This window comes from Xenopus laevis, chromosome 2L (genome assembly GCF_017654675.1).
Source record: "Xenopus laevis strain J_2021 chromosome 2L, Xenopus_laevis_v10.1, whole genome shotgun sequence".
Taxonomy (NCBI): Eukaryota; Metazoa; Chordata; class Amphibia; order Anura; family Pipidae; genus Xenopus; species Xenopus laevis.
The window spans coordinates 17950864-17969039 of NC_054373.1; the positions used below are offsets into that span (position 1 = coordinate 17950864).

At 38.8% G+C, this 18176-nt stretch overlaps 1 protein-coding gene across 1 annotated transcript; it reads right to left on the reverse strand.

The window, feature by feature from the left end:
- Nucleotides 1–1157: 1157 nt before the first annotated feature.
- Nucleotides 1158–17321, reverse strand: gabpa.L (GA binding protein transcription factor subunit alpha L homeolog). Its single transcript, NM_001093425.1, is given in 10 exon segments — nucleotides 1158–1847; nucleotides 2586–2778; nucleotides 4223–4363; nucleotides 4527–4583; nucleotides 4998–5192; nucleotides 7324–7569; nucleotides 8616–8700; nucleotides 9236–9380; nucleotides 11622–11723; nucleotides 17268–17321. Coding segments are annotated over 9 exon segments (1359 nt in total). The 5' UTR covers nucleotides 11702–11723; nucleotides 17268–17321; the 3' UTR covers nucleotides 1158–1630.
- Between the last annotated feature and the right edge of the window lie 855 nt (nucleotides 17322–18176).

Sequence of the window (18176 nt, forward strand, 5' to 3'; positions counted from 1 at the left end):
GTCCAAATACTCACGAAACAAAAAAACAAAATAAAAAATAATATTAGGAGGGAAGTGTGAAGGGACAACCAGTTTTAAACCAAAATCATAAAGGTTGTAGCTTCCAAAAATGTATAAAAAAAAATCAATATTTCTCTCTTCATACTTGCCTAAAATCCCTAAAACTTGCCCTATCAGTTTATTGGTTGGCTGGGGTGCCTGTCTGAAGTCTGCCTTTGATTTGAGACCAAGAAAAACATCTGCTCTGTTCTACTAGGCGTGAGCGGTTATTTCTAGCTCAAAGAGTTGCTCATTGGTTAGAACTTTGTTCTGATGGACACGATGTTTTTGAAATTCCGCAGATGCAGGAGGGATACCCATCACATGCCCCAGATCTGACAAATTGGGGTGAGCTATAGAAATCTCAGAATCTGTATTATGCTAATTAAAGGACCAGTAACATCAATTTTTTTTTAATTCGTTAGTATACAACGAAAAAAAAAAACCACAGACAAATTAAACTTTGAAATCGCTAAGTCTTTATTAAGAAATAACTTCCTCTTCAGTAAAGGCAATCCATCGTGCAGTACTCGATTTCTCCTCCCTGCCTTCCTTATAGGAGATAACCAGGGAGGAGAAATCGAGCAGCGCACGATGGATCGTCTTTTCTCAAAAGGAGGCAAGTGGAGTTTCGGTAAGTTATTACTTAATAAAGACTTAGCGATTTTAGTTTCATTTGTCTGTGTTTTTTTTCGTTGTATCCCAACGAATTTAAATTTTTTTTTATGTTACTGGTCCTTTTAAAGGGGCTGTTCACCAAAAATGTTTTCAATTGAGTTGTTTTAACGATTATTCATCAAATATAAAGACTTTTTCCAATTGCTTTACATTTTTTAGTTATCGTTTTTCCGAAATCGTTTCTGTCTCTGGTCTGGCAGCTCAGTAATTCAGGCGCAGATTCTGAATGGTTAAAATTTTTGCAACATTGAGTTGATACATTTCTCAGCAGCATCTCTGGAGTATTAGCAACTATTGTATCAATTCTAACATCTGCCTTTAATGAAACTCGGGGATTGTGCTCAGCAGGGACAAAGATAAGAAATGTATCAATTCAATGTATAAATTTAGTTTACGGGGTCTCCGACCCCCCTGCCAGAGCTGCTTTAGAAGGTGAAAAAAAAAAATCAGACTTTACAATTCAATATTAGAAAAATGGTCCCACATATACATATAAAATAGAATGTAATTGGAAAAAGTCTTTATTTCTGGTGATCTATCTAAAAAAAAAAAAATTTGGGAAGGTGAACAACCCCTTTGATACATACAAATAAAACCCCACAGGAGCCTTTGGGATCAGAACGGGCTTTATAATGAAGATGATTTTTGTGGAGAAGGCTTAAGCTCATTAGAAAGAGTTGAGCTCATTAAGTTCATGTTGAATATAAGCCATGCTTCATGAACAAAGGTAACTGTAAACAAATGTTACAAGATCCAAGTGTAATGAAGTCCAAGTCTCTTTCAAAAAAAAAACCCCCAAAATAATCATGCCTTTTAGTGTGAGGTCTGCAAATAAAAAGGCATCAGAATCCAATAAAGGAGGACCAATGCACAGATGGAAAGTATCAGTTTGAGTTCCTGCAGAGCCCAATTATTATTTTTGAAGAGAAGCGGTAGCCAGTGTGACTGCTGTCATAGGCTGCCCAATGCTGTGTAATTGCATCTTCGCCATTTTCTTTTGTTCACATTCTGCCACCAGCCGACTCAGTTCTGCTGCGCTGTAGCCAATTAGGGTCTTGAGATCACAAACAAACTTATAAACAAACCTCTTTCCTTGAACTTTACAGATCATGTCACCGTCATAGTAATACCTACACAGAAAACAAAAACAAATACAATAGTTTTGTTCTTCATAGTGGAACTTTAGGACCCTCCAACCCCTCTGTGTGCGCGCTTAACTGTAATCTACAATTACCAATTATAGAATAAAATTATTATTACAAATAATAACTAGGGAGGCCTTTTTCAGCAGGATTTGGATTCGGCCGAACCAGGAAGGGAAATCCCATGACTTTTTGTCACAAAACAAGGAAGAAAAAACAGTTTTCCCCTTCCCACCCCTATTTTGCATATACAAATTAGAAATTGGTTCGGTATTTGCCGAATCTTTCGCAAAGGATTGGGGGGGTTCAGCCGAATCCAAAATAGTGAATTTGGTGCATCCTTAATAATAATAATAACTAGGGATTCACCGAATCCAGGATTCAGATCGGGGTTCGGCCTTTTTGAGCAGGATTCGAATTCGGCCGAATACTTCTGCCTGGCCGAATCAAATCCAAATTTGCATATGCAAATTAGGGGCGGGAAGGGAAATCCCACGACTTTTTGTCACAAAACAAGGAAGAAAAACATGTTTCCCTCTTCCCACCCCTAATTTGAGTAAGCAAATTAGGATTCGGTTCGGTATTTGGTCGAATCTTTCTCAAAGGATTGGTGGGTTTGGCCGAATCCAAAATAGTGGATTCGGTGCATCCCTAATAATAACCTTATTTACTTCCTTTTCAGCTTTTTGTTTCCCTTGCATAAATATTTAAAGCTTTGGATCCTACCGTAAAGCACGGCTAAGTTTTTCATAATTCATGGTGGGCTTGTTTTTTCGCTGTCCCCATTTTTGTGCTACCAATTCTGGCTGGTTTAATTTGAATTCTCCTTCATCACCAACCCATGAAATACAGTCTCTAGCGTCTTTGTCAGTGAGCAATTCTAGAAGAAACTGCCATAGCTGGATCTGCCCATTGTTCCCTGTAAAAAAAAAAAAAGTATATGCATGATATTCGTACACACCCACATATATATGGAAATAGCACATCTGATTTTGCAGATTTGTAGAGAAACAAATGGTGATGGTGCTCATGACCAGTTCCCAATTGGTGTCTTATATAATTGGCTAGCCTGCTGACCAATCATTTTGATAAAGGATCACGTTTGCAAGATAGCAGTCTATGTGGGTTATGTAATACAAGACACTAAGGGGCAGATTTATCAAGTTTTTTTAAATAAAATTTTAATACGATTTGAGATTGATCATAATCTGGCCCTTCAAATTCGAGTATTCGCCACCTAAAGCCTGCTGAATTGCTGTTTGAGTCAATGGGAGACACCCAGGGATCAATCTGCAGTTGTTTGCTGCCTTACTGACAGTCGAGGGGGTTTTTTTCAGAGAAAAAACTTGAATCGGGTTTTTTAAATTCAAATAAAATTTGATTTGAGTTTGCAGGTAGATTTAATCCACCAGAGTTTTAAAAATTCTATTTTTTAAATAAATTTCGAGAGTTTTTAAAAACTCACATGAATTTAAAATTCGACCTTTGAAAAAAAATTTGCCTCTTTATATTAGATTGCTGTCATTGGCATAATATGGCAGTGCCAGATTTGCCATATCTTTAAATCATTAGTATTTGGGGCACAGCGATTAATTCTGACCCTTGCAATTGGAAAACAGTCTTTTTGAGTGAAATAACGTACCAATTTTGGGTACTTTATATCAGCGCACTGTCATTTTTACTTAGTTTCCCCAAGGATTTCTTGTGCCATAGTATATCTGTAAATGTATTATACTGCATAAGTGACGGCCAATGTGTGGCAAAAAAACAAAAATTTACTTGGAAAATCGAGACATGATGGTGGCACAGTGCTCCCAAACTCTTTTTACATTTGTTGAATATGGCTCATGGGATCCCTGCTCTAGAGGTAGAAAGTATAACTTAGAGGTAGATCACTTTTCGTATGTTCTAGCATGGCCTATTCTTTGCACATTTTACCTTGGTCTCTGTTATGTTTGTAAAATATTTTCCTTCCTCTTCTGAGGCTACAACTTAATTAGTTTGTATATCTTTATATTCGGTTCTTCTCCTATTCCTCTTTCAGTTTCTCATTCGAACTACTAGACCATATTGGACTACTTGCTGAAATTCCAAACTGCAGAGCTGCTGAACAAAAAGCCGCTTATTTCAAAAACCACAAAAAACATGAATTAGATATTCGACCGCTGATAAATGTGCCCCTAAGTCTATGAGTTACTGCTACTGGGCAAATTTACCGCCTTTTTACATATGGGTGTTTGTGTTAATGGTAAATACTGTACAATCTGTTTTGTGATTAATCGTGGGTAATACAATAATAGCTGCTTGCTTTAAGTCTGCTTTGAAGTGGACTCACACGTCTCTAAAACCTAATTGTCAATTACCTGTTCTGTTTCCTGGTGAACTTCGGTCTTCGCCAGAAATGCGCGGCGTCCTTTGTATTTTTGCTACTTTGGTTTGACTATTTATTACTTTAATGGTTGTTTGTGCGGTTGGTTGGATTGATGCTGGTATAATATGCACAGCTAAAAAAAAAAAAAAAATACATGTATGTAATTGTTTTCTCTATTAAACTATAAACCCCCAAACTGCTGAATTACAATAGCAGTTACAGACAGTAAGTACCATCATAAAGATGCATCAAATCCTTACAAAATGTCTAAATTGCACAAGGAAATGTTATCTTACGCTGATCAATGGTAACTGTTGCAATTTCGCCTCCCTGTTCCTGGCTCGCCAAAACATCTGGAAGAAAATTTAAATGAAGAAAAAAATGCTGCTTAGCCATTTACTAGGTTAAAATGACATTTCATTACTGGTAAAAAGAGAGAGCAGGGTATAAATAAGGAACTGGTGGATATCTACTTGAAGGGACCAAACTATTGTCATTTAAAAGTTTATTCTATTATTTATATAAACACAAAATTACATTACCAGAAAAAGGCATGTTTCACTCACTTACATGCCCTCATTCTAAATGAAAGCGTGTCAGTCCTACATATGAGGAGCACCTCACAGAACTTGTTTATTTTGGCTTCAACTTGAAGATTAGCTTTGCTGAAATTCAATTGATATGGTGGTAAGGTAACTCAGGGTTTCCTGGCAGTGACCCCAAACAAATTAGCAGCATGAATGATCAGATACTGGGATGGTTCTTACATTTCCTAAGAAGCTCCAAATGACTCCACAAAATTTCTCCTCTGGGGACTCTTTGGAAGAAGTCTTCTTGGCTAAGGTTGCAGAGTTCTCTTCCTGTTATACCGAGGGAGTTCACATTTATTTCAGTCAAACAGAATTCCTTCATTACCCAGAGCACCCAGTGAAGAACCTGATCAACAGACCATTGAAGTGGATCTGAAAATATACAAAAAAAATAAATAAAATAAGATTAGTCACAGTATCACAAAATTGCTGACAATTACTTTTGCAGTGCAGTTTGGAGGCAAACTGAATCCACCAAATCCCTTCTATATGTTTTCACATAATTTGGGTAAGCATTACAAGAAATTGATTTACATGTGTCCTGTAAAAAGAAATTTGAGATTTAAACTTTATCTTGTTTGTGGGCAACCGCAATTATTCAGTGCAGAAAAACAGAAGATGGATGAAAAAGACATACCAAAAACAGTCTACAGTCCCAAATCTATAGCTTTGGGATGATGACAGATGCGGTACTTTCCAGACAGCGGGGCTCATTTATAAACACTGGGCAAATTTGCACATGGGCAGTAACTCATAGCAACTGATTAGTGATTAGCTTTTTTCAGTCAGCTGCAGGTTGAAAACTGAAAGCAATAATCTGATTGGTTGCTATGGGTTACTGTTCAGTAGCAAATTTGCCCAGTGTTTATAAATGAGCCACAGTGAATCATCACCTGCCGTGCCACACTAGACTAGAATGGAAATTGTCTGACTGCATCAGTACTGGTTTTATCAGACATCTCATATCCCTAATAGTCCAGTTGTCTTAAAGGAGAAGGAAAGGCCTATTTACTTGGGGGTGCCAAAAGTAAGACACCCCAATTGATTGTATCTACTTACCCAACACCCCGGGCCAGTGCTCCTATCAGCAGAAAACTGCACCGGCCCAGGGTTATTCCAGCGAGCACCACAGAGTGATCGGCTTCCATCTTCTTCTTTCTTCGCTCGGGTGCACATGCACAGTAGAGTGAAAAGCCGAACTTTAACAAATAAGTTGGCTGTTTCGTTCTACTGCACATGCATCTGCCCCATGGTGCTCGCTGGAAGAATCCCGCACGGATGCAGTTTTCTCCTGATAGGAGCACTGGCCCGGGGTGTGAGTTAAGTATATACAATCACTTGGGAGTGCATAACTTTTGGCACCGCCAATTAAAAATGCCTTGCCTTCTCCTTTAAAACTGTTGTAAGGTGTTTCACATGCATTTGAGAAGTAAATTTGTGGTTGATAAGGCAGGTTGTAAGCATTACTTCTGCAAAGCTACAATAAACAAACAGTGTATTTTTCATTCTAAAATCAGAAGTTCAGACGAATCTAAAAAACAATCAGCCTCAACTCTGGCATTACATCCTATCGTGCACCCCAAATAATTGTGTTGGCCCGGGCGCAGGCCCATGCAGCTGATTTCAGCTAAGAGTTTGCATTCTTGCTCCGAAGTCAGCTGTGTGGGCCTACACCTGGGATGACACTACACCTGGGCTGAAAATTGTTCCAGGTGCAAGTAGGACAGAATGCGAATACCAGCGTAGGGGCTGAATTTTTGCCTTGTGTACTTCAGCAGTCGATTAGTCTGGCATTAGTCTTAGGGATACTGTCATGGGAAAACATTTTTTTTTTTTCAAAATGCATCAGTTAATAGTGCTGCTCCAGCAGAATTCTGCACTGAAATCCATTTTTCAAAAGAGCAAACAGATTTTTTTATATTTAATTTTGAAATCTGACATGGGGCTAGACATAATGTCAGTTTTTCCAGTTGCCCCCATGTGACTTGTGCTCTGATAAACTTTAGTCACTCTTTACTGCTGTACTGCAAGTTGGAGTGATATCACCCCCTCCCTTTCCCCCCCCCAGCAGCAAAACAAAAGAACAATGGGAAGGTAACCAGATAGCAGCTCCCTAACACAAGATAACAGCTGCCTGGTAGATCTAAGAACAACACTCAATAGTAAAATCCCATGTCCCACTGAGACACATTCAGTTACATTGAGAAGGAAAAACAGCAGCCTGCCAGAAAGCATTTCGCTCTTAAAGTGCAGGCACAAGTCACATGACTGGGGGCAGCTGGGCAATTGACAAAATGTCTAGCCCCATGTCAGATTTCAAAATTGAATATAAAAAAAATCTGTTTGCTCTTTTGAGAATTGGATTTCAGTGCAGAAGTCTGCTGGAGTACCACTATTAACTGATGCGTTTTTGAAAAAAAAAAAAAAAAAAAAAAAAAACATGTTTTCCCATGACAGTATCCCTTTAAAGAAACTACTTCGAGGTATTGAAAATGTGTTTTACCATATGGAATGCCTAAGCGTTCTTGCTCCTTTCTGTAGCCTTCCAATGCTGCTGCCCACCGGGTTACTTGCTCGGATGTTTCATCAGAAATTGTTGTTATGTGTTTTGACCCATCCAGAGTGATCACCTGTGCTTCCTCAACCAGTTCAGCTTCTACTGCATCTTGATGGGCATCTGGGTCAATTACCACTTCAACGGTCTCCACTGGCTTCACAATTTCCAAGATGTTTAGTTTTGGCTCCAGCCCTTTTATGATAGAATTAAATATTAAATAAACCTCTGTGCAACTTAAAAATTTAGACACTAGCAAAGTGGAACTGGACTCGGCCATTACAATAGCACAGCTTGTGGTTAAAACAAAAACAATATAAAAAGGCAGAATTGTTTAATTGTTTAATTACAGAAGGTTTAACTGAAATTATAAACAAACATTTTGTTGTAAAGTTTTAAGTCAAGATGCTTGTTGCTGGTCATCCCTGATTTGTGACTCAGACAAACACAAGTGCACAACAAACAGAACCTCCTATAGGCTGGCATTCTAGTGTTCCAATGTTGCACCAAAGTAACCAACTACTATGCAGGTGCATCATAAAAGCATGCAATAGCTAAAAGATCAGCTTCCTCCTCCTATTTAAAGGATAACTAAACCCTAAAAATGAATTGGGCTAAAAAATTCATATTTTATATAGTGAACTTATTGCACCAGCCCACCAGACTGCTTGTCAATAGCAGCAATGATCCAGGACTTTAAACTTGTCACAGGGGGTCACCATCTTGGAAAGTGTGTGACACTCACATGCTCACTGGGCTATGAGCAGCTTTTGAGAAGCTAAGTGAATCAGCAGAAAAGACACAGATCTTTACTGCTAAAAGGCTGTGGTTGCCTTGGCCTACTACAGAAGCATAAAACATAATGTACAACATTTCTAGCTACTTCTTAAGTTTAACTTTCCTTGAACTTTAAGATGGAGTTTGACAGAGAAAGAAAATATCTTTACCCTCCAGTTGCTGCAGAGTTTTAACTCACAGTAATTAGCCACAAGCCACAAGCCAAAATAATAAGAGAATGTAAAAGTTATTATCTAGGAGATGGAAGGCTGAATATTGTCCATCCCGAACAGTGAGCCAGTCCTCATGCATTGGGATCATTGTATTGTTAACTGGAATGCATTTCTAATTTTTGGAAGAGGCAGCCATCTGTTTGAGAAATCTACTAACAGCAGCACAGTTTTGCTATATGTATGTAATGTAATGAAGTTCAAAAAGAGACTGTTTTAAAGGTATACACTAACCTTGCTGAGAGATCACCTGAACACTGAGCTGTACTGATCCATCTGTCTTTACTCCTTGGTCAAATAAACTGCGATCAGGATCAAGCTGTTTAAAAGGAGAGGGGGGGAAAAATAGTCTCATATTTACCCAAAACAGAACAGCTTTAGGTTGTTTTACAAATTTACATGTAAACACACCAGTCAACAAATGAGATTTGACAAACTCTTAGAATCTATTTGATTTCAATGATATAATGAAACAAAACACAGCTCTTAATTCTGAACTGGTTTCTAAGGAGGGTCGTGCAGACAATGATGTTAGCAGGACATGTTGGGGTAGTGATTTTGATTGCAGAAAGGGAATTTTCAGCCTAGTTATTTTACATTAAAGCAAGCAGATAACAATACATTATAACTAACTAGAGCAGAATCAGCTATACATCTAAAAAGCTACATTTCCAATAAACATAAGAATATATTTTTGAGTAAAAATTGTATGTGCAACTGAACTGTTTGAGGAAATATTGTTAATCTGACTTGCACCTGGTGAAGTAAACATTAAGGAGTGCAGGCCTATTGGGTAATTTTACAAACTGAATATTAATAGGTATAAGTTTACAAAATACAAAAAGTATTGATACCTGGATATCTTGCAAACATATTTCATGTGCATCTAGCGAACACTGAAGTCTCGGCTCCAGCAACTTCTTGAGATTTCCAATTGGCTCGTTGATGTCAATAGACTGGCTGACAAACTCGGCTGTGCTATACGTGTGTTCTATAATGCTAGAAGTAAAATAGTCACGTTAGAATACCACAGGGCAAATAAATTGAAAATTATGTAAGCTGTAGATCACATTTAAATATACAGAATACAAAAATAGTTTTCTAACTTATTTCCAATGAAGAAGCCACACGGGGGAGAAGTTTACAGGTGGAAGGATTCGGGTGCTAAGGAGAGAGTGGGTCAGGGCAAATTGTCTGTTAGCAAAGCAGTTCAATTTCAGCAACCAGTGCTATATTTCACCTTTTTAACAAGTTGAATACGAGTTACATGTTAGCATTTAAGATGACCAATAGTAGGTTTAGTTTGGCAGATGTATACAGAATATTTTTATACCTTTGAAATACCTTTGAAATACCTTCTAGTGTGAAGTAGAGAGTGATATTCTAAGACAATTTTCAATTTGTTTTCATTTTTTATTATTGAAGGTTTTTGAGTTATTTAGCTTTTTATTCAGCAGCTCTTCAATTTGCATCTTAAAGAGATACTGACACCTGAAATTAAACTTTTTTTTACATCTATTATAATATTGGCTTTGCAAGCTACTTCTAACTTTGCCATAAAGTATTTGCATGATGCTTTTACATTACCTGTCTGATCCCCCATGTTCCTGTATGAGCGGGCTGCCATATTTGTGCAGCAGGAGTCCGTTAGCATTAGAAACTGTAACTAACAGGCTGAGATGGGACAGTCAGGTTGGCAAAGTCATAATGTTAGAGAGTCAGGTTTAGGAACTTCAACTAACAATTATATACAAAAACAATTCTCTCAAGCAAAAAATGATCAACATGACATATAGGTAACATTTAATGTACATTCATATGCTAAAATTCATTTTTTAGTGTCAGTATCACTTTAAGCAATCTGGTAACTCGAGCTCAAATTACACTAGCAACCATGCATCGATTTGTATAAGAGACTTGTATATGAATAAGGAGAGAGTCTGAATAGAAGGATCAGCAATAAAAAGTAGCAATAACAATACATTTGCAGCCTTACAGAGCATTTGTTTTTATAGAAGGGAGTCAGCGACGCCCATCTGAAACTGCAAAGAGTCAGAAGAAAAAGGCAAATAATTATAAAACTATAAAAAATAAATAATGAAAACCAATTGAAACATTGTGTAGAATTGGTCGTTCTATAACATACTAAAAGTTACTTTAAAGGTGAACCTTCAAATAATCTGGTAACTAGAGTCCAAATTCCCCTAGCAACCATGCATTGATTTGACTAAGAGACTGGAATATGAATAGGAGAGGCCTGAATAGAAGGATCAGTAATAAAAAGTAACAATAAAAATAGATAACTATAACAAATGACTATAAAACTATGAAAAATAATGAAAACCAATTGAAACGTTGCGTATAATCGGTAGTTCTAGAACATACTAAAAGTTACTTTAAAGGTGAAGCACCCCTTTAATCTGGTAACTAGGGTCCAAATTCCCCTAGCAACCATGCATTGATTTGACTAAGAGACTGGAATATGAATAGGAGAGGCCTGAATAGAAGGATCAGTAATAAAAAGTAACAATAACAATAGATAACTATAACAAATGACTATAAAACTATGAAAAATAATGAAAACCAATTGAAACGTTGCGTATAATCGGTAGTTCTAGAACATACTAAAAGTTACTTTAAAGGTGAAGCACACCTTTAATCTGGTAACTAGGGTCCAAATTCCCCTAGCAACCATGCATTGATTTGAATAAGTGACTGGTATATGACTTGGAGAGGCCTGAATAGAAGGATCCGTAATAAAAAGTAACTATAATAGATAACTATAACTTTAAAACTATGAAAAATAAATAATGAAAACCAATTGAAAAGTTGCTTAGAATCGTTCTATAACATAGTAAAAGTTAACTTAAAGGTCAACCACCCTTTTAAATCAAGATTGTGGTGATGAATTTTCAATAAATAAGGACCAGGGGTGCCAGGTGGCTCAGGTACAGGGTAATACCTGTGCTGGATTTAGATTATAGAGACTGTGATAACACTTAAGGTCTTCTTTCTATTGGAGGGCTTTGTTTATATTCCTGTTCCATTGGTTTCATTTAAAAGTATTCATGAGACAATGTTTCAATGATTTTCACATAGAACAAGGAATTCATACATTATAAATATATGTTTTGTGTCATAAGCTATACAGAAAGTCATAGTGACAAACATCTCTTCTGTTATGCCAAATTTCAGATCATAAAGCCAAATACAATACATAAAGTGTCGAATGAGCCTTACCTTTCTTCTTCTGTGCATTCGGTCTTCTCTGTGCCATCAATTTCTATCTCTATCAACTCCTCAGCCTCTCTTTTTGTCATGGCTACAATATTAGAAGTAGTCCTGCAAAAGAACAGATAATACGGCATTCTAAACTTTTAAGATGCGCTGTCAGCTCTGGATATAAGGGGGCAGATAACTAACTAAAGTAGTTAAAGGAACAGTAACATTAAAAAATGAAAGTTTTAAAACAATGAAAATATCATGTACTGTTGCTCTGCACTGGTAAAACTGATCCGTTTGCTTCAGAAACACTACTTATAGTTCATATTAACAACTACTGGGTAGCAATGGCGGAAACTGAAAAAAAGCTATATGGCACAGGTTAAATAGTGGATAACAGATAATACCATTATGTCTGCTGTGTAACCGGAACCTTTTCTCATTTTATTGGCTGCCCCCATTGCTACACAGCAGCTTATTTATATAAACAATAGTCGTGTTTCTGAAGCAAACACATAATGAAGTGTTGCCCTGCACTGGTAAAACTGATATTTGTATTACTTTCATTTTCCAATGTTACTGTTCCTTTAAAGCCATGCCACTTTAAGAAGTGGGTTAAATTGGGCACCAAGGGATCACCTGTCAAAACTCACAGCCAACTTGACATACATGACAAGACATTCTTGAAGTATGGTAGAAATCACCTGAACCAGACAATCAAATCTGAGCATATATGGCTTGTCAGCACTTAGTCTAATCCTGAAGATTCCCATCCTTTGGCTCTATAGTCCATTAGTCTTACCTATCTGATATGTTTTATATCTATACATCATATCCTCCACAAAAGATGTCTGTATTACTTTAATAAGCAATAATTAATAAGCAATGTATGTTCCTTGTTGGGATTTGCTAACTAGGGACAAAAAAAATACCGATTTAAAGGGATTCTGTCATGATTTGTATGATGTCGTTTTTATTACTAAATTACACTGCAAATAATTCACTGTACAATATAAAATGTCATTCCTGAAACAGCAAGTGCATATTTTTTAGTTGTAATATTGATGTGTAGGTGCATCTCAGGTCATTTTGCCTGGTCATGAGCTTTCAGAAAGAGCCAGCACTTTAGGATGGAACTGCTTTCTGGCAGGTTGTTGTTTCTCCTACTCAATGTAACTGAATGTGTCTGTGGGACTTGCATTTTACTATTGAGTGTTGTTCCTATATCTACCAGGCAGCTGTTATCTTGTGTTAGGGAGCTGCTATCTGGTTACCTTCCCATTGTTCTGTTGTTTGGCTGCTGGGGGGGGGGTAAGGGAGGAGGTGATTTCAATCCAACTTGCAGTAGAGCAGTAAAGAGTGACTGAAGTTTATCAGAGCACAAGTCACATGACTGGGGGCAGCTGGGAAACTGACAATAGCTCCATGACAGATTTCCAAATGAAATATAAAAAAAATATACATGTTTGCTCATTTGAGAAATGGATTTCAGTGCAGAATTCTAACTGTTGTGTTTTGAAAAAAAAAAAACATTTCCAGTGACTAAAAGCTCAACAGAAAATTTGGGCTAGACTGCTACACCATATGCTTTGTGCTTCGGTGCTTCTGTACCAGCCCAAAATTACCATATGCCTTTGTGCAAGCTGGGAGAAGCCGATACACTCCCTTCTGCTGCTGTGTGTCTCTGGCATGGCATTGGTCTGCATGCAGACACACGGAGCAGATATCAATGAAAATGAAGTTTCACACTCATACCCATTCTGTGTTTCTGCAAACAGGCCAACACAGGCAGAGAGCCCAATATGCATTTACCTTAACAGTGAAAACCTGTGCCTTTAAAAATGCCCCCAGTAGCTCCACATTTTTTTCTGCTGATTCAAAGTTCTGGGCTACGGTTACCTGAGCTTAGGGACTACTCAAAACAGTACATTTAATATGCACAATAGCAGTCTGCATCAATATTGATAAGTAGCATCATCAGCTGACATTACAGGTGTAACCTAATTTTCGCTTACCGATTTGATCATTTATGACAAACTCTAACATAGCATCTCAACTGCATCCCAGAGCACACGGAGCATGTGAAGTGCCACTGACAAGAAATGAAAAGTTGCCCTAAAAAATCCAAGATGGGGCACTGCTGTGGTAAATTTTAAAACAGTTCAGTGTAAAAATAAGAACCAGGTAAATAGTCTGTGCAAAATAAAAAATGTTTCTAATATAGTTAATTAGCCAAATATGTAATGTATAAAGGCTGGAGTGACTGGATGACTAACATAACAGAACACAACTTCCTGCTTTTCAGCTCTCTAACTCTGAGTAAAGCTGGCCAAAGACTCAAAGATCTGCTCGTTTGGCGACATCGCCAAACGAGCGATCTTTTTGCAATATGCCACTAACGGCATGGCTATATAGGGGTAATCCCATGCAGTGAAATTCTCCCTTCATTGTCAGATGGTCCCTAACTGCTTTGCAGGGAAACAATCATACTTAGGTACAGCAGGGGGAGGCCCCGCCTTAAGCTGGCCATAAACTCAAAGATCCGTCCGTTTGACGATGGCATGGCTATATCGGGGGTAATCTGAACATTCGGCCGTATGGTCAAACGATCGGATTACGATATGCCATGGGGCTCCGATGGGTCGGTCAGGTTAAAATCAAACCTTCCCGATCTATATTGTGGCCAGATATCGATCGGGAAGACCCATGGGAAGCCCCCATACATGGGCAGATAAGTTGTCAAATTGGTCTAAATGACCAATATAGGCAGCTTTATCTGCCCGTGTATGGCCACCTTTAGTTAGTGACTTGAAGGGGGGTCAGATGGGACATAACTGTTCAGTGAGTTTGTAATTAATCCTCAGCATTCAGCTCAGATTCAAAAGCAACAGTTATGTCCCATGTGCCTCCACCCCTCAAGTCTCTGATTGGTTATTGCCTGGTAACCAGTAGAAACCAAGAGAGCTGAAAAACAGGAAGTAGTGTTTTGGCTATTATGTTACACATCCAGTCACTCCAGCCTTAATAGTTTAAGTTAAAAGTACAATCTCCCGGTCTCTGGTGTTTGAGTCTGACAGCTCAGTAATTCAGGTGCAGACTCTAAACTGATACAATTTTGCAACACTGAGTTAATCAATTTCTCTGCAGCATCTCTGGAGTATTAACAACTATTGTTTCAATTCTAACAGCTGCTTGTAATGAAACCCAGAGATTCTGCTCAGCAGAGACAAAAATAAGAAATGTATCAACTAAATGTATCAATTTAGAACAGTTTACAGGGTCGGTGACCCCCCCCCCCCCCGCTAGAGCTGCTTTAGAAGGTGAAAAATTACACTTCAATAATAGAAAACCGCTGACATGCAGAAAATAGAAATGAATTGGGAAAAGTTGTTATTTCTGGTGATCTATCTGAAAACAACTAGTTGTTTGAAGGTGAACATCCAATTAAAACAGTGGTATACATCCCCAAATATGAATTGAAGCAAACATACTTAGAGTGTACCTCTGACCAATTTTGTCATTTACATTTATTTTCTATTTATAGCAGTTTTAGACTGCACATGGCAGGCTTTCAGTCCTCAGAGTGTGTCATAGCTGTCTGTATTTTATAGGCATTTTCCATATTTAGGTTGCGTACTCTCAGTTGAGCCTAAAGTCTGTCAGTCTTAATAGCTCAGAAACCACTAAAACAGAAAATGAATATAAAGTTATGAGAAGCAGCAATGATCAAGGACTGCAAATTGTCACAGGGGGGTCACCATCTTGGAAAGTGTCTGTGACACTCACATGCTCAGTGGGCTCTGAGCAGCTGTTGAGAAGCTAAGCTTAGGGCTCGTCACTAATTATCCAGCAGAAAATGAGCTTCCCCTGTAATATAAGCTGATGCTACAGGTTTGCTGATTATTACATTCTGATGCTAATTGCACTGGTTTCTCTGCTGCCATGTAGTAATTATCTGTATTAATTACTAATCAGCATTACATTGTGACATTTCTATTCTATGTGTACTGTATATTGTGAGTGGGTCCCTAAGCTCAGTAAGTGACAGCAGCACAGAGCATGTGCAGTGAATTAGCAGAAAAGAAGATGGGGAGCTACTGGGGCATCTTTGGAGACACAGATCTTTACTGCTAAAGGGCTGTGGTTGCCTTGGGCTGGTACAGAAGCCAAAAACATAATGTACAAAATTTCTAGCTACTTCTTTAGTTAAAGGAGAACTAAACCCCCTTTCTAATAAAACCCCTACCCCCCATAGTCCGCCCTCTTGCTATCCCCCCACACAGGAGTTAACACAAGTAAATACACCATAGCCAGTAATTATCCCCCAGAGCTCATGAGGGCTATCTTTAACGCTTCGGTAATCTCGGTAAGGATGCTCCGTATCGGCGTCTGCACAGTTGGATCATTTTAAGGGTCCAACTACACATGCAAAGAAAGTGACAAAAATTACCGAAGCAGCAGAAGATGACCTAATGATTACCGAAGCGGCTAAAGATGGCCCCCGCGAACTCCACTGACTGCAACAAGGGGTAATTACTGGCTATGGGGTATTTACTTGTGTTAACTTCTGTGCGGGGGGACTATGGAGGGTAGGGGTTTTTTTTATTAGAAGGGGGGTTTAGTTCTCCTTTAAGTTTTAGTTCTCCTTTAAGCAGACCCCAGTACTGCGAGGAGCCCAGTAGAGACCTGCATTTCTGTGCACCTTTCCTGCAATCCAATCAGCCTCTACCTACTCCACTGCTTTTAGGGATATTGAAGAAGTTTGGGTGCCAATCTATTTATTTCACTGAAGAGAGTAAGTACGGTTTCTGACACAATTTACCGATAGTAGGAGATGGACCAATTACTGAAAAATAGAGGGTGGGGGGGGGATGGACACATCTGTCCCTCAGTGCCTGATCCATGAATAGGGTTGCCATCTGGCCGGTATTTTATTGACCTGGCCGGTAAAAATGATGGTCGATCCTAATGTTGGGAAAAAAGATAAATATATAGGAAGGCCGGTATTTTTTTCCAGGAAAGGAGGCAACTCTTCTCATGAGGACTATGAAACGTGATGTAAATTAGGGCCCAATGTATTATTTGCTGGGGAGGGGGTCAAGGTACATCACTTAAATTCAGAATTAATTTATATGAAATAGTTCCCCTTTAAACAGCTACTGACACTGCTGCTTGTTTTTGATCTTGTTAACTCTGTAAACTGTGATGTCCTGCCAACATCACACTGAGTCTCCATTACTGCACAGGAGTCTCCTTTACTGCACAGGAGTCTCCTTTACTGCACAGGAGTCTCCTTTACTGCACAGGAGTCTCCTTTACTGCACAGGAGTCTCCTTTACTGCACAGGAGTCTCCATTACTGCACAGGAGTCTCTATTACTGCACAGGAGTCTCTATTACTGCACAGGATTCTCCATTACTGTATAGGATTCTCCATTACTGTATAGGATTCTCTATTACTGTAACTGAGCACAGGCTGGTGACAAGGGCACATACTGAACTACACGTCTCAGACTGAGTGGAAGAAGCTACAGGAGAGCAGAAGCTGAAGTAACTTAAGTTTGGTTCTCTGGGCTAGGGAGGCGCACATGGGAAGTAGCGTGTCGAATAGAACTCAGCGTTTCCATCCCCACAGATGCTGCTCGCCGCCTCTTTCTCCACTTACCTCGCTCCGTGCTCCCTTTTCCCCTGCACTTTCTTCTTTTAAACACCCCCCCGGACTCACACACAACGGAAATGAAGCCGCGGCCGACGGAAACAAAACACTTCAGAGGGCGGAAAACGAAGGCAGCGATTTGCTCCTGCGCCACCGGAAATCGCCAAGCGTCATTTCCGGCCGGCTTGGCTAGCTTCACTCGGCGGGAAGGACGCCCTGCGGAAATGGGGCGGGGCTTGGAGTGGGGAGTTGGAAGAATGTTTCTAGGAGGGGAGAACCTAGAGTCTCCATTACTGTGTGTGTAATCATTTAAGGCATCTTCACCACATAATGAAACGAAATGTAATTCTAAACATCCATCTAATAAATATTAATGACATGAAATAGTAACGGTATTTACAAATTGTATTTGTAGAAGGTGGGATCTCACAAAACCACTGATTTCCTGCTCCCCATAATATTCTCCCAATTGACTGTCCCTCAGAGAAGCTCCTGATTTTTTTGTAAACTCACCAACTGCACTGAAGTATTTCTATGATCCTATGACTAGAAATCAGTGTGTATTCTATATAAATTGATCTGAGGCCTGTGAATTCATATCCTCTCTGTGGCTCAGTAGCAAATTGTCCCTGGAAAATAATTTTAAAGGGATAAACCTTTAAATTAACTTTTAGTATGATGTAGAGACGGATATTCAGCAGCTCTCCATTTTGCAATTTCAGCAGTCTGGTTGCTAGGATCAAAATTACCCTAGCAACCATGCCCTGAATTGAATAAAATACTGGAATGTGAACAGGAGAGGCCTGGATAGAAAGATGAGTAATACAAATTAGTAGCAATAACAATACATTTGTAGCTAGTTTTGCCACTTTTGCCGGTGGCTAAACCCGAACAATGGGGGCAGAGCAGTGATCTTTG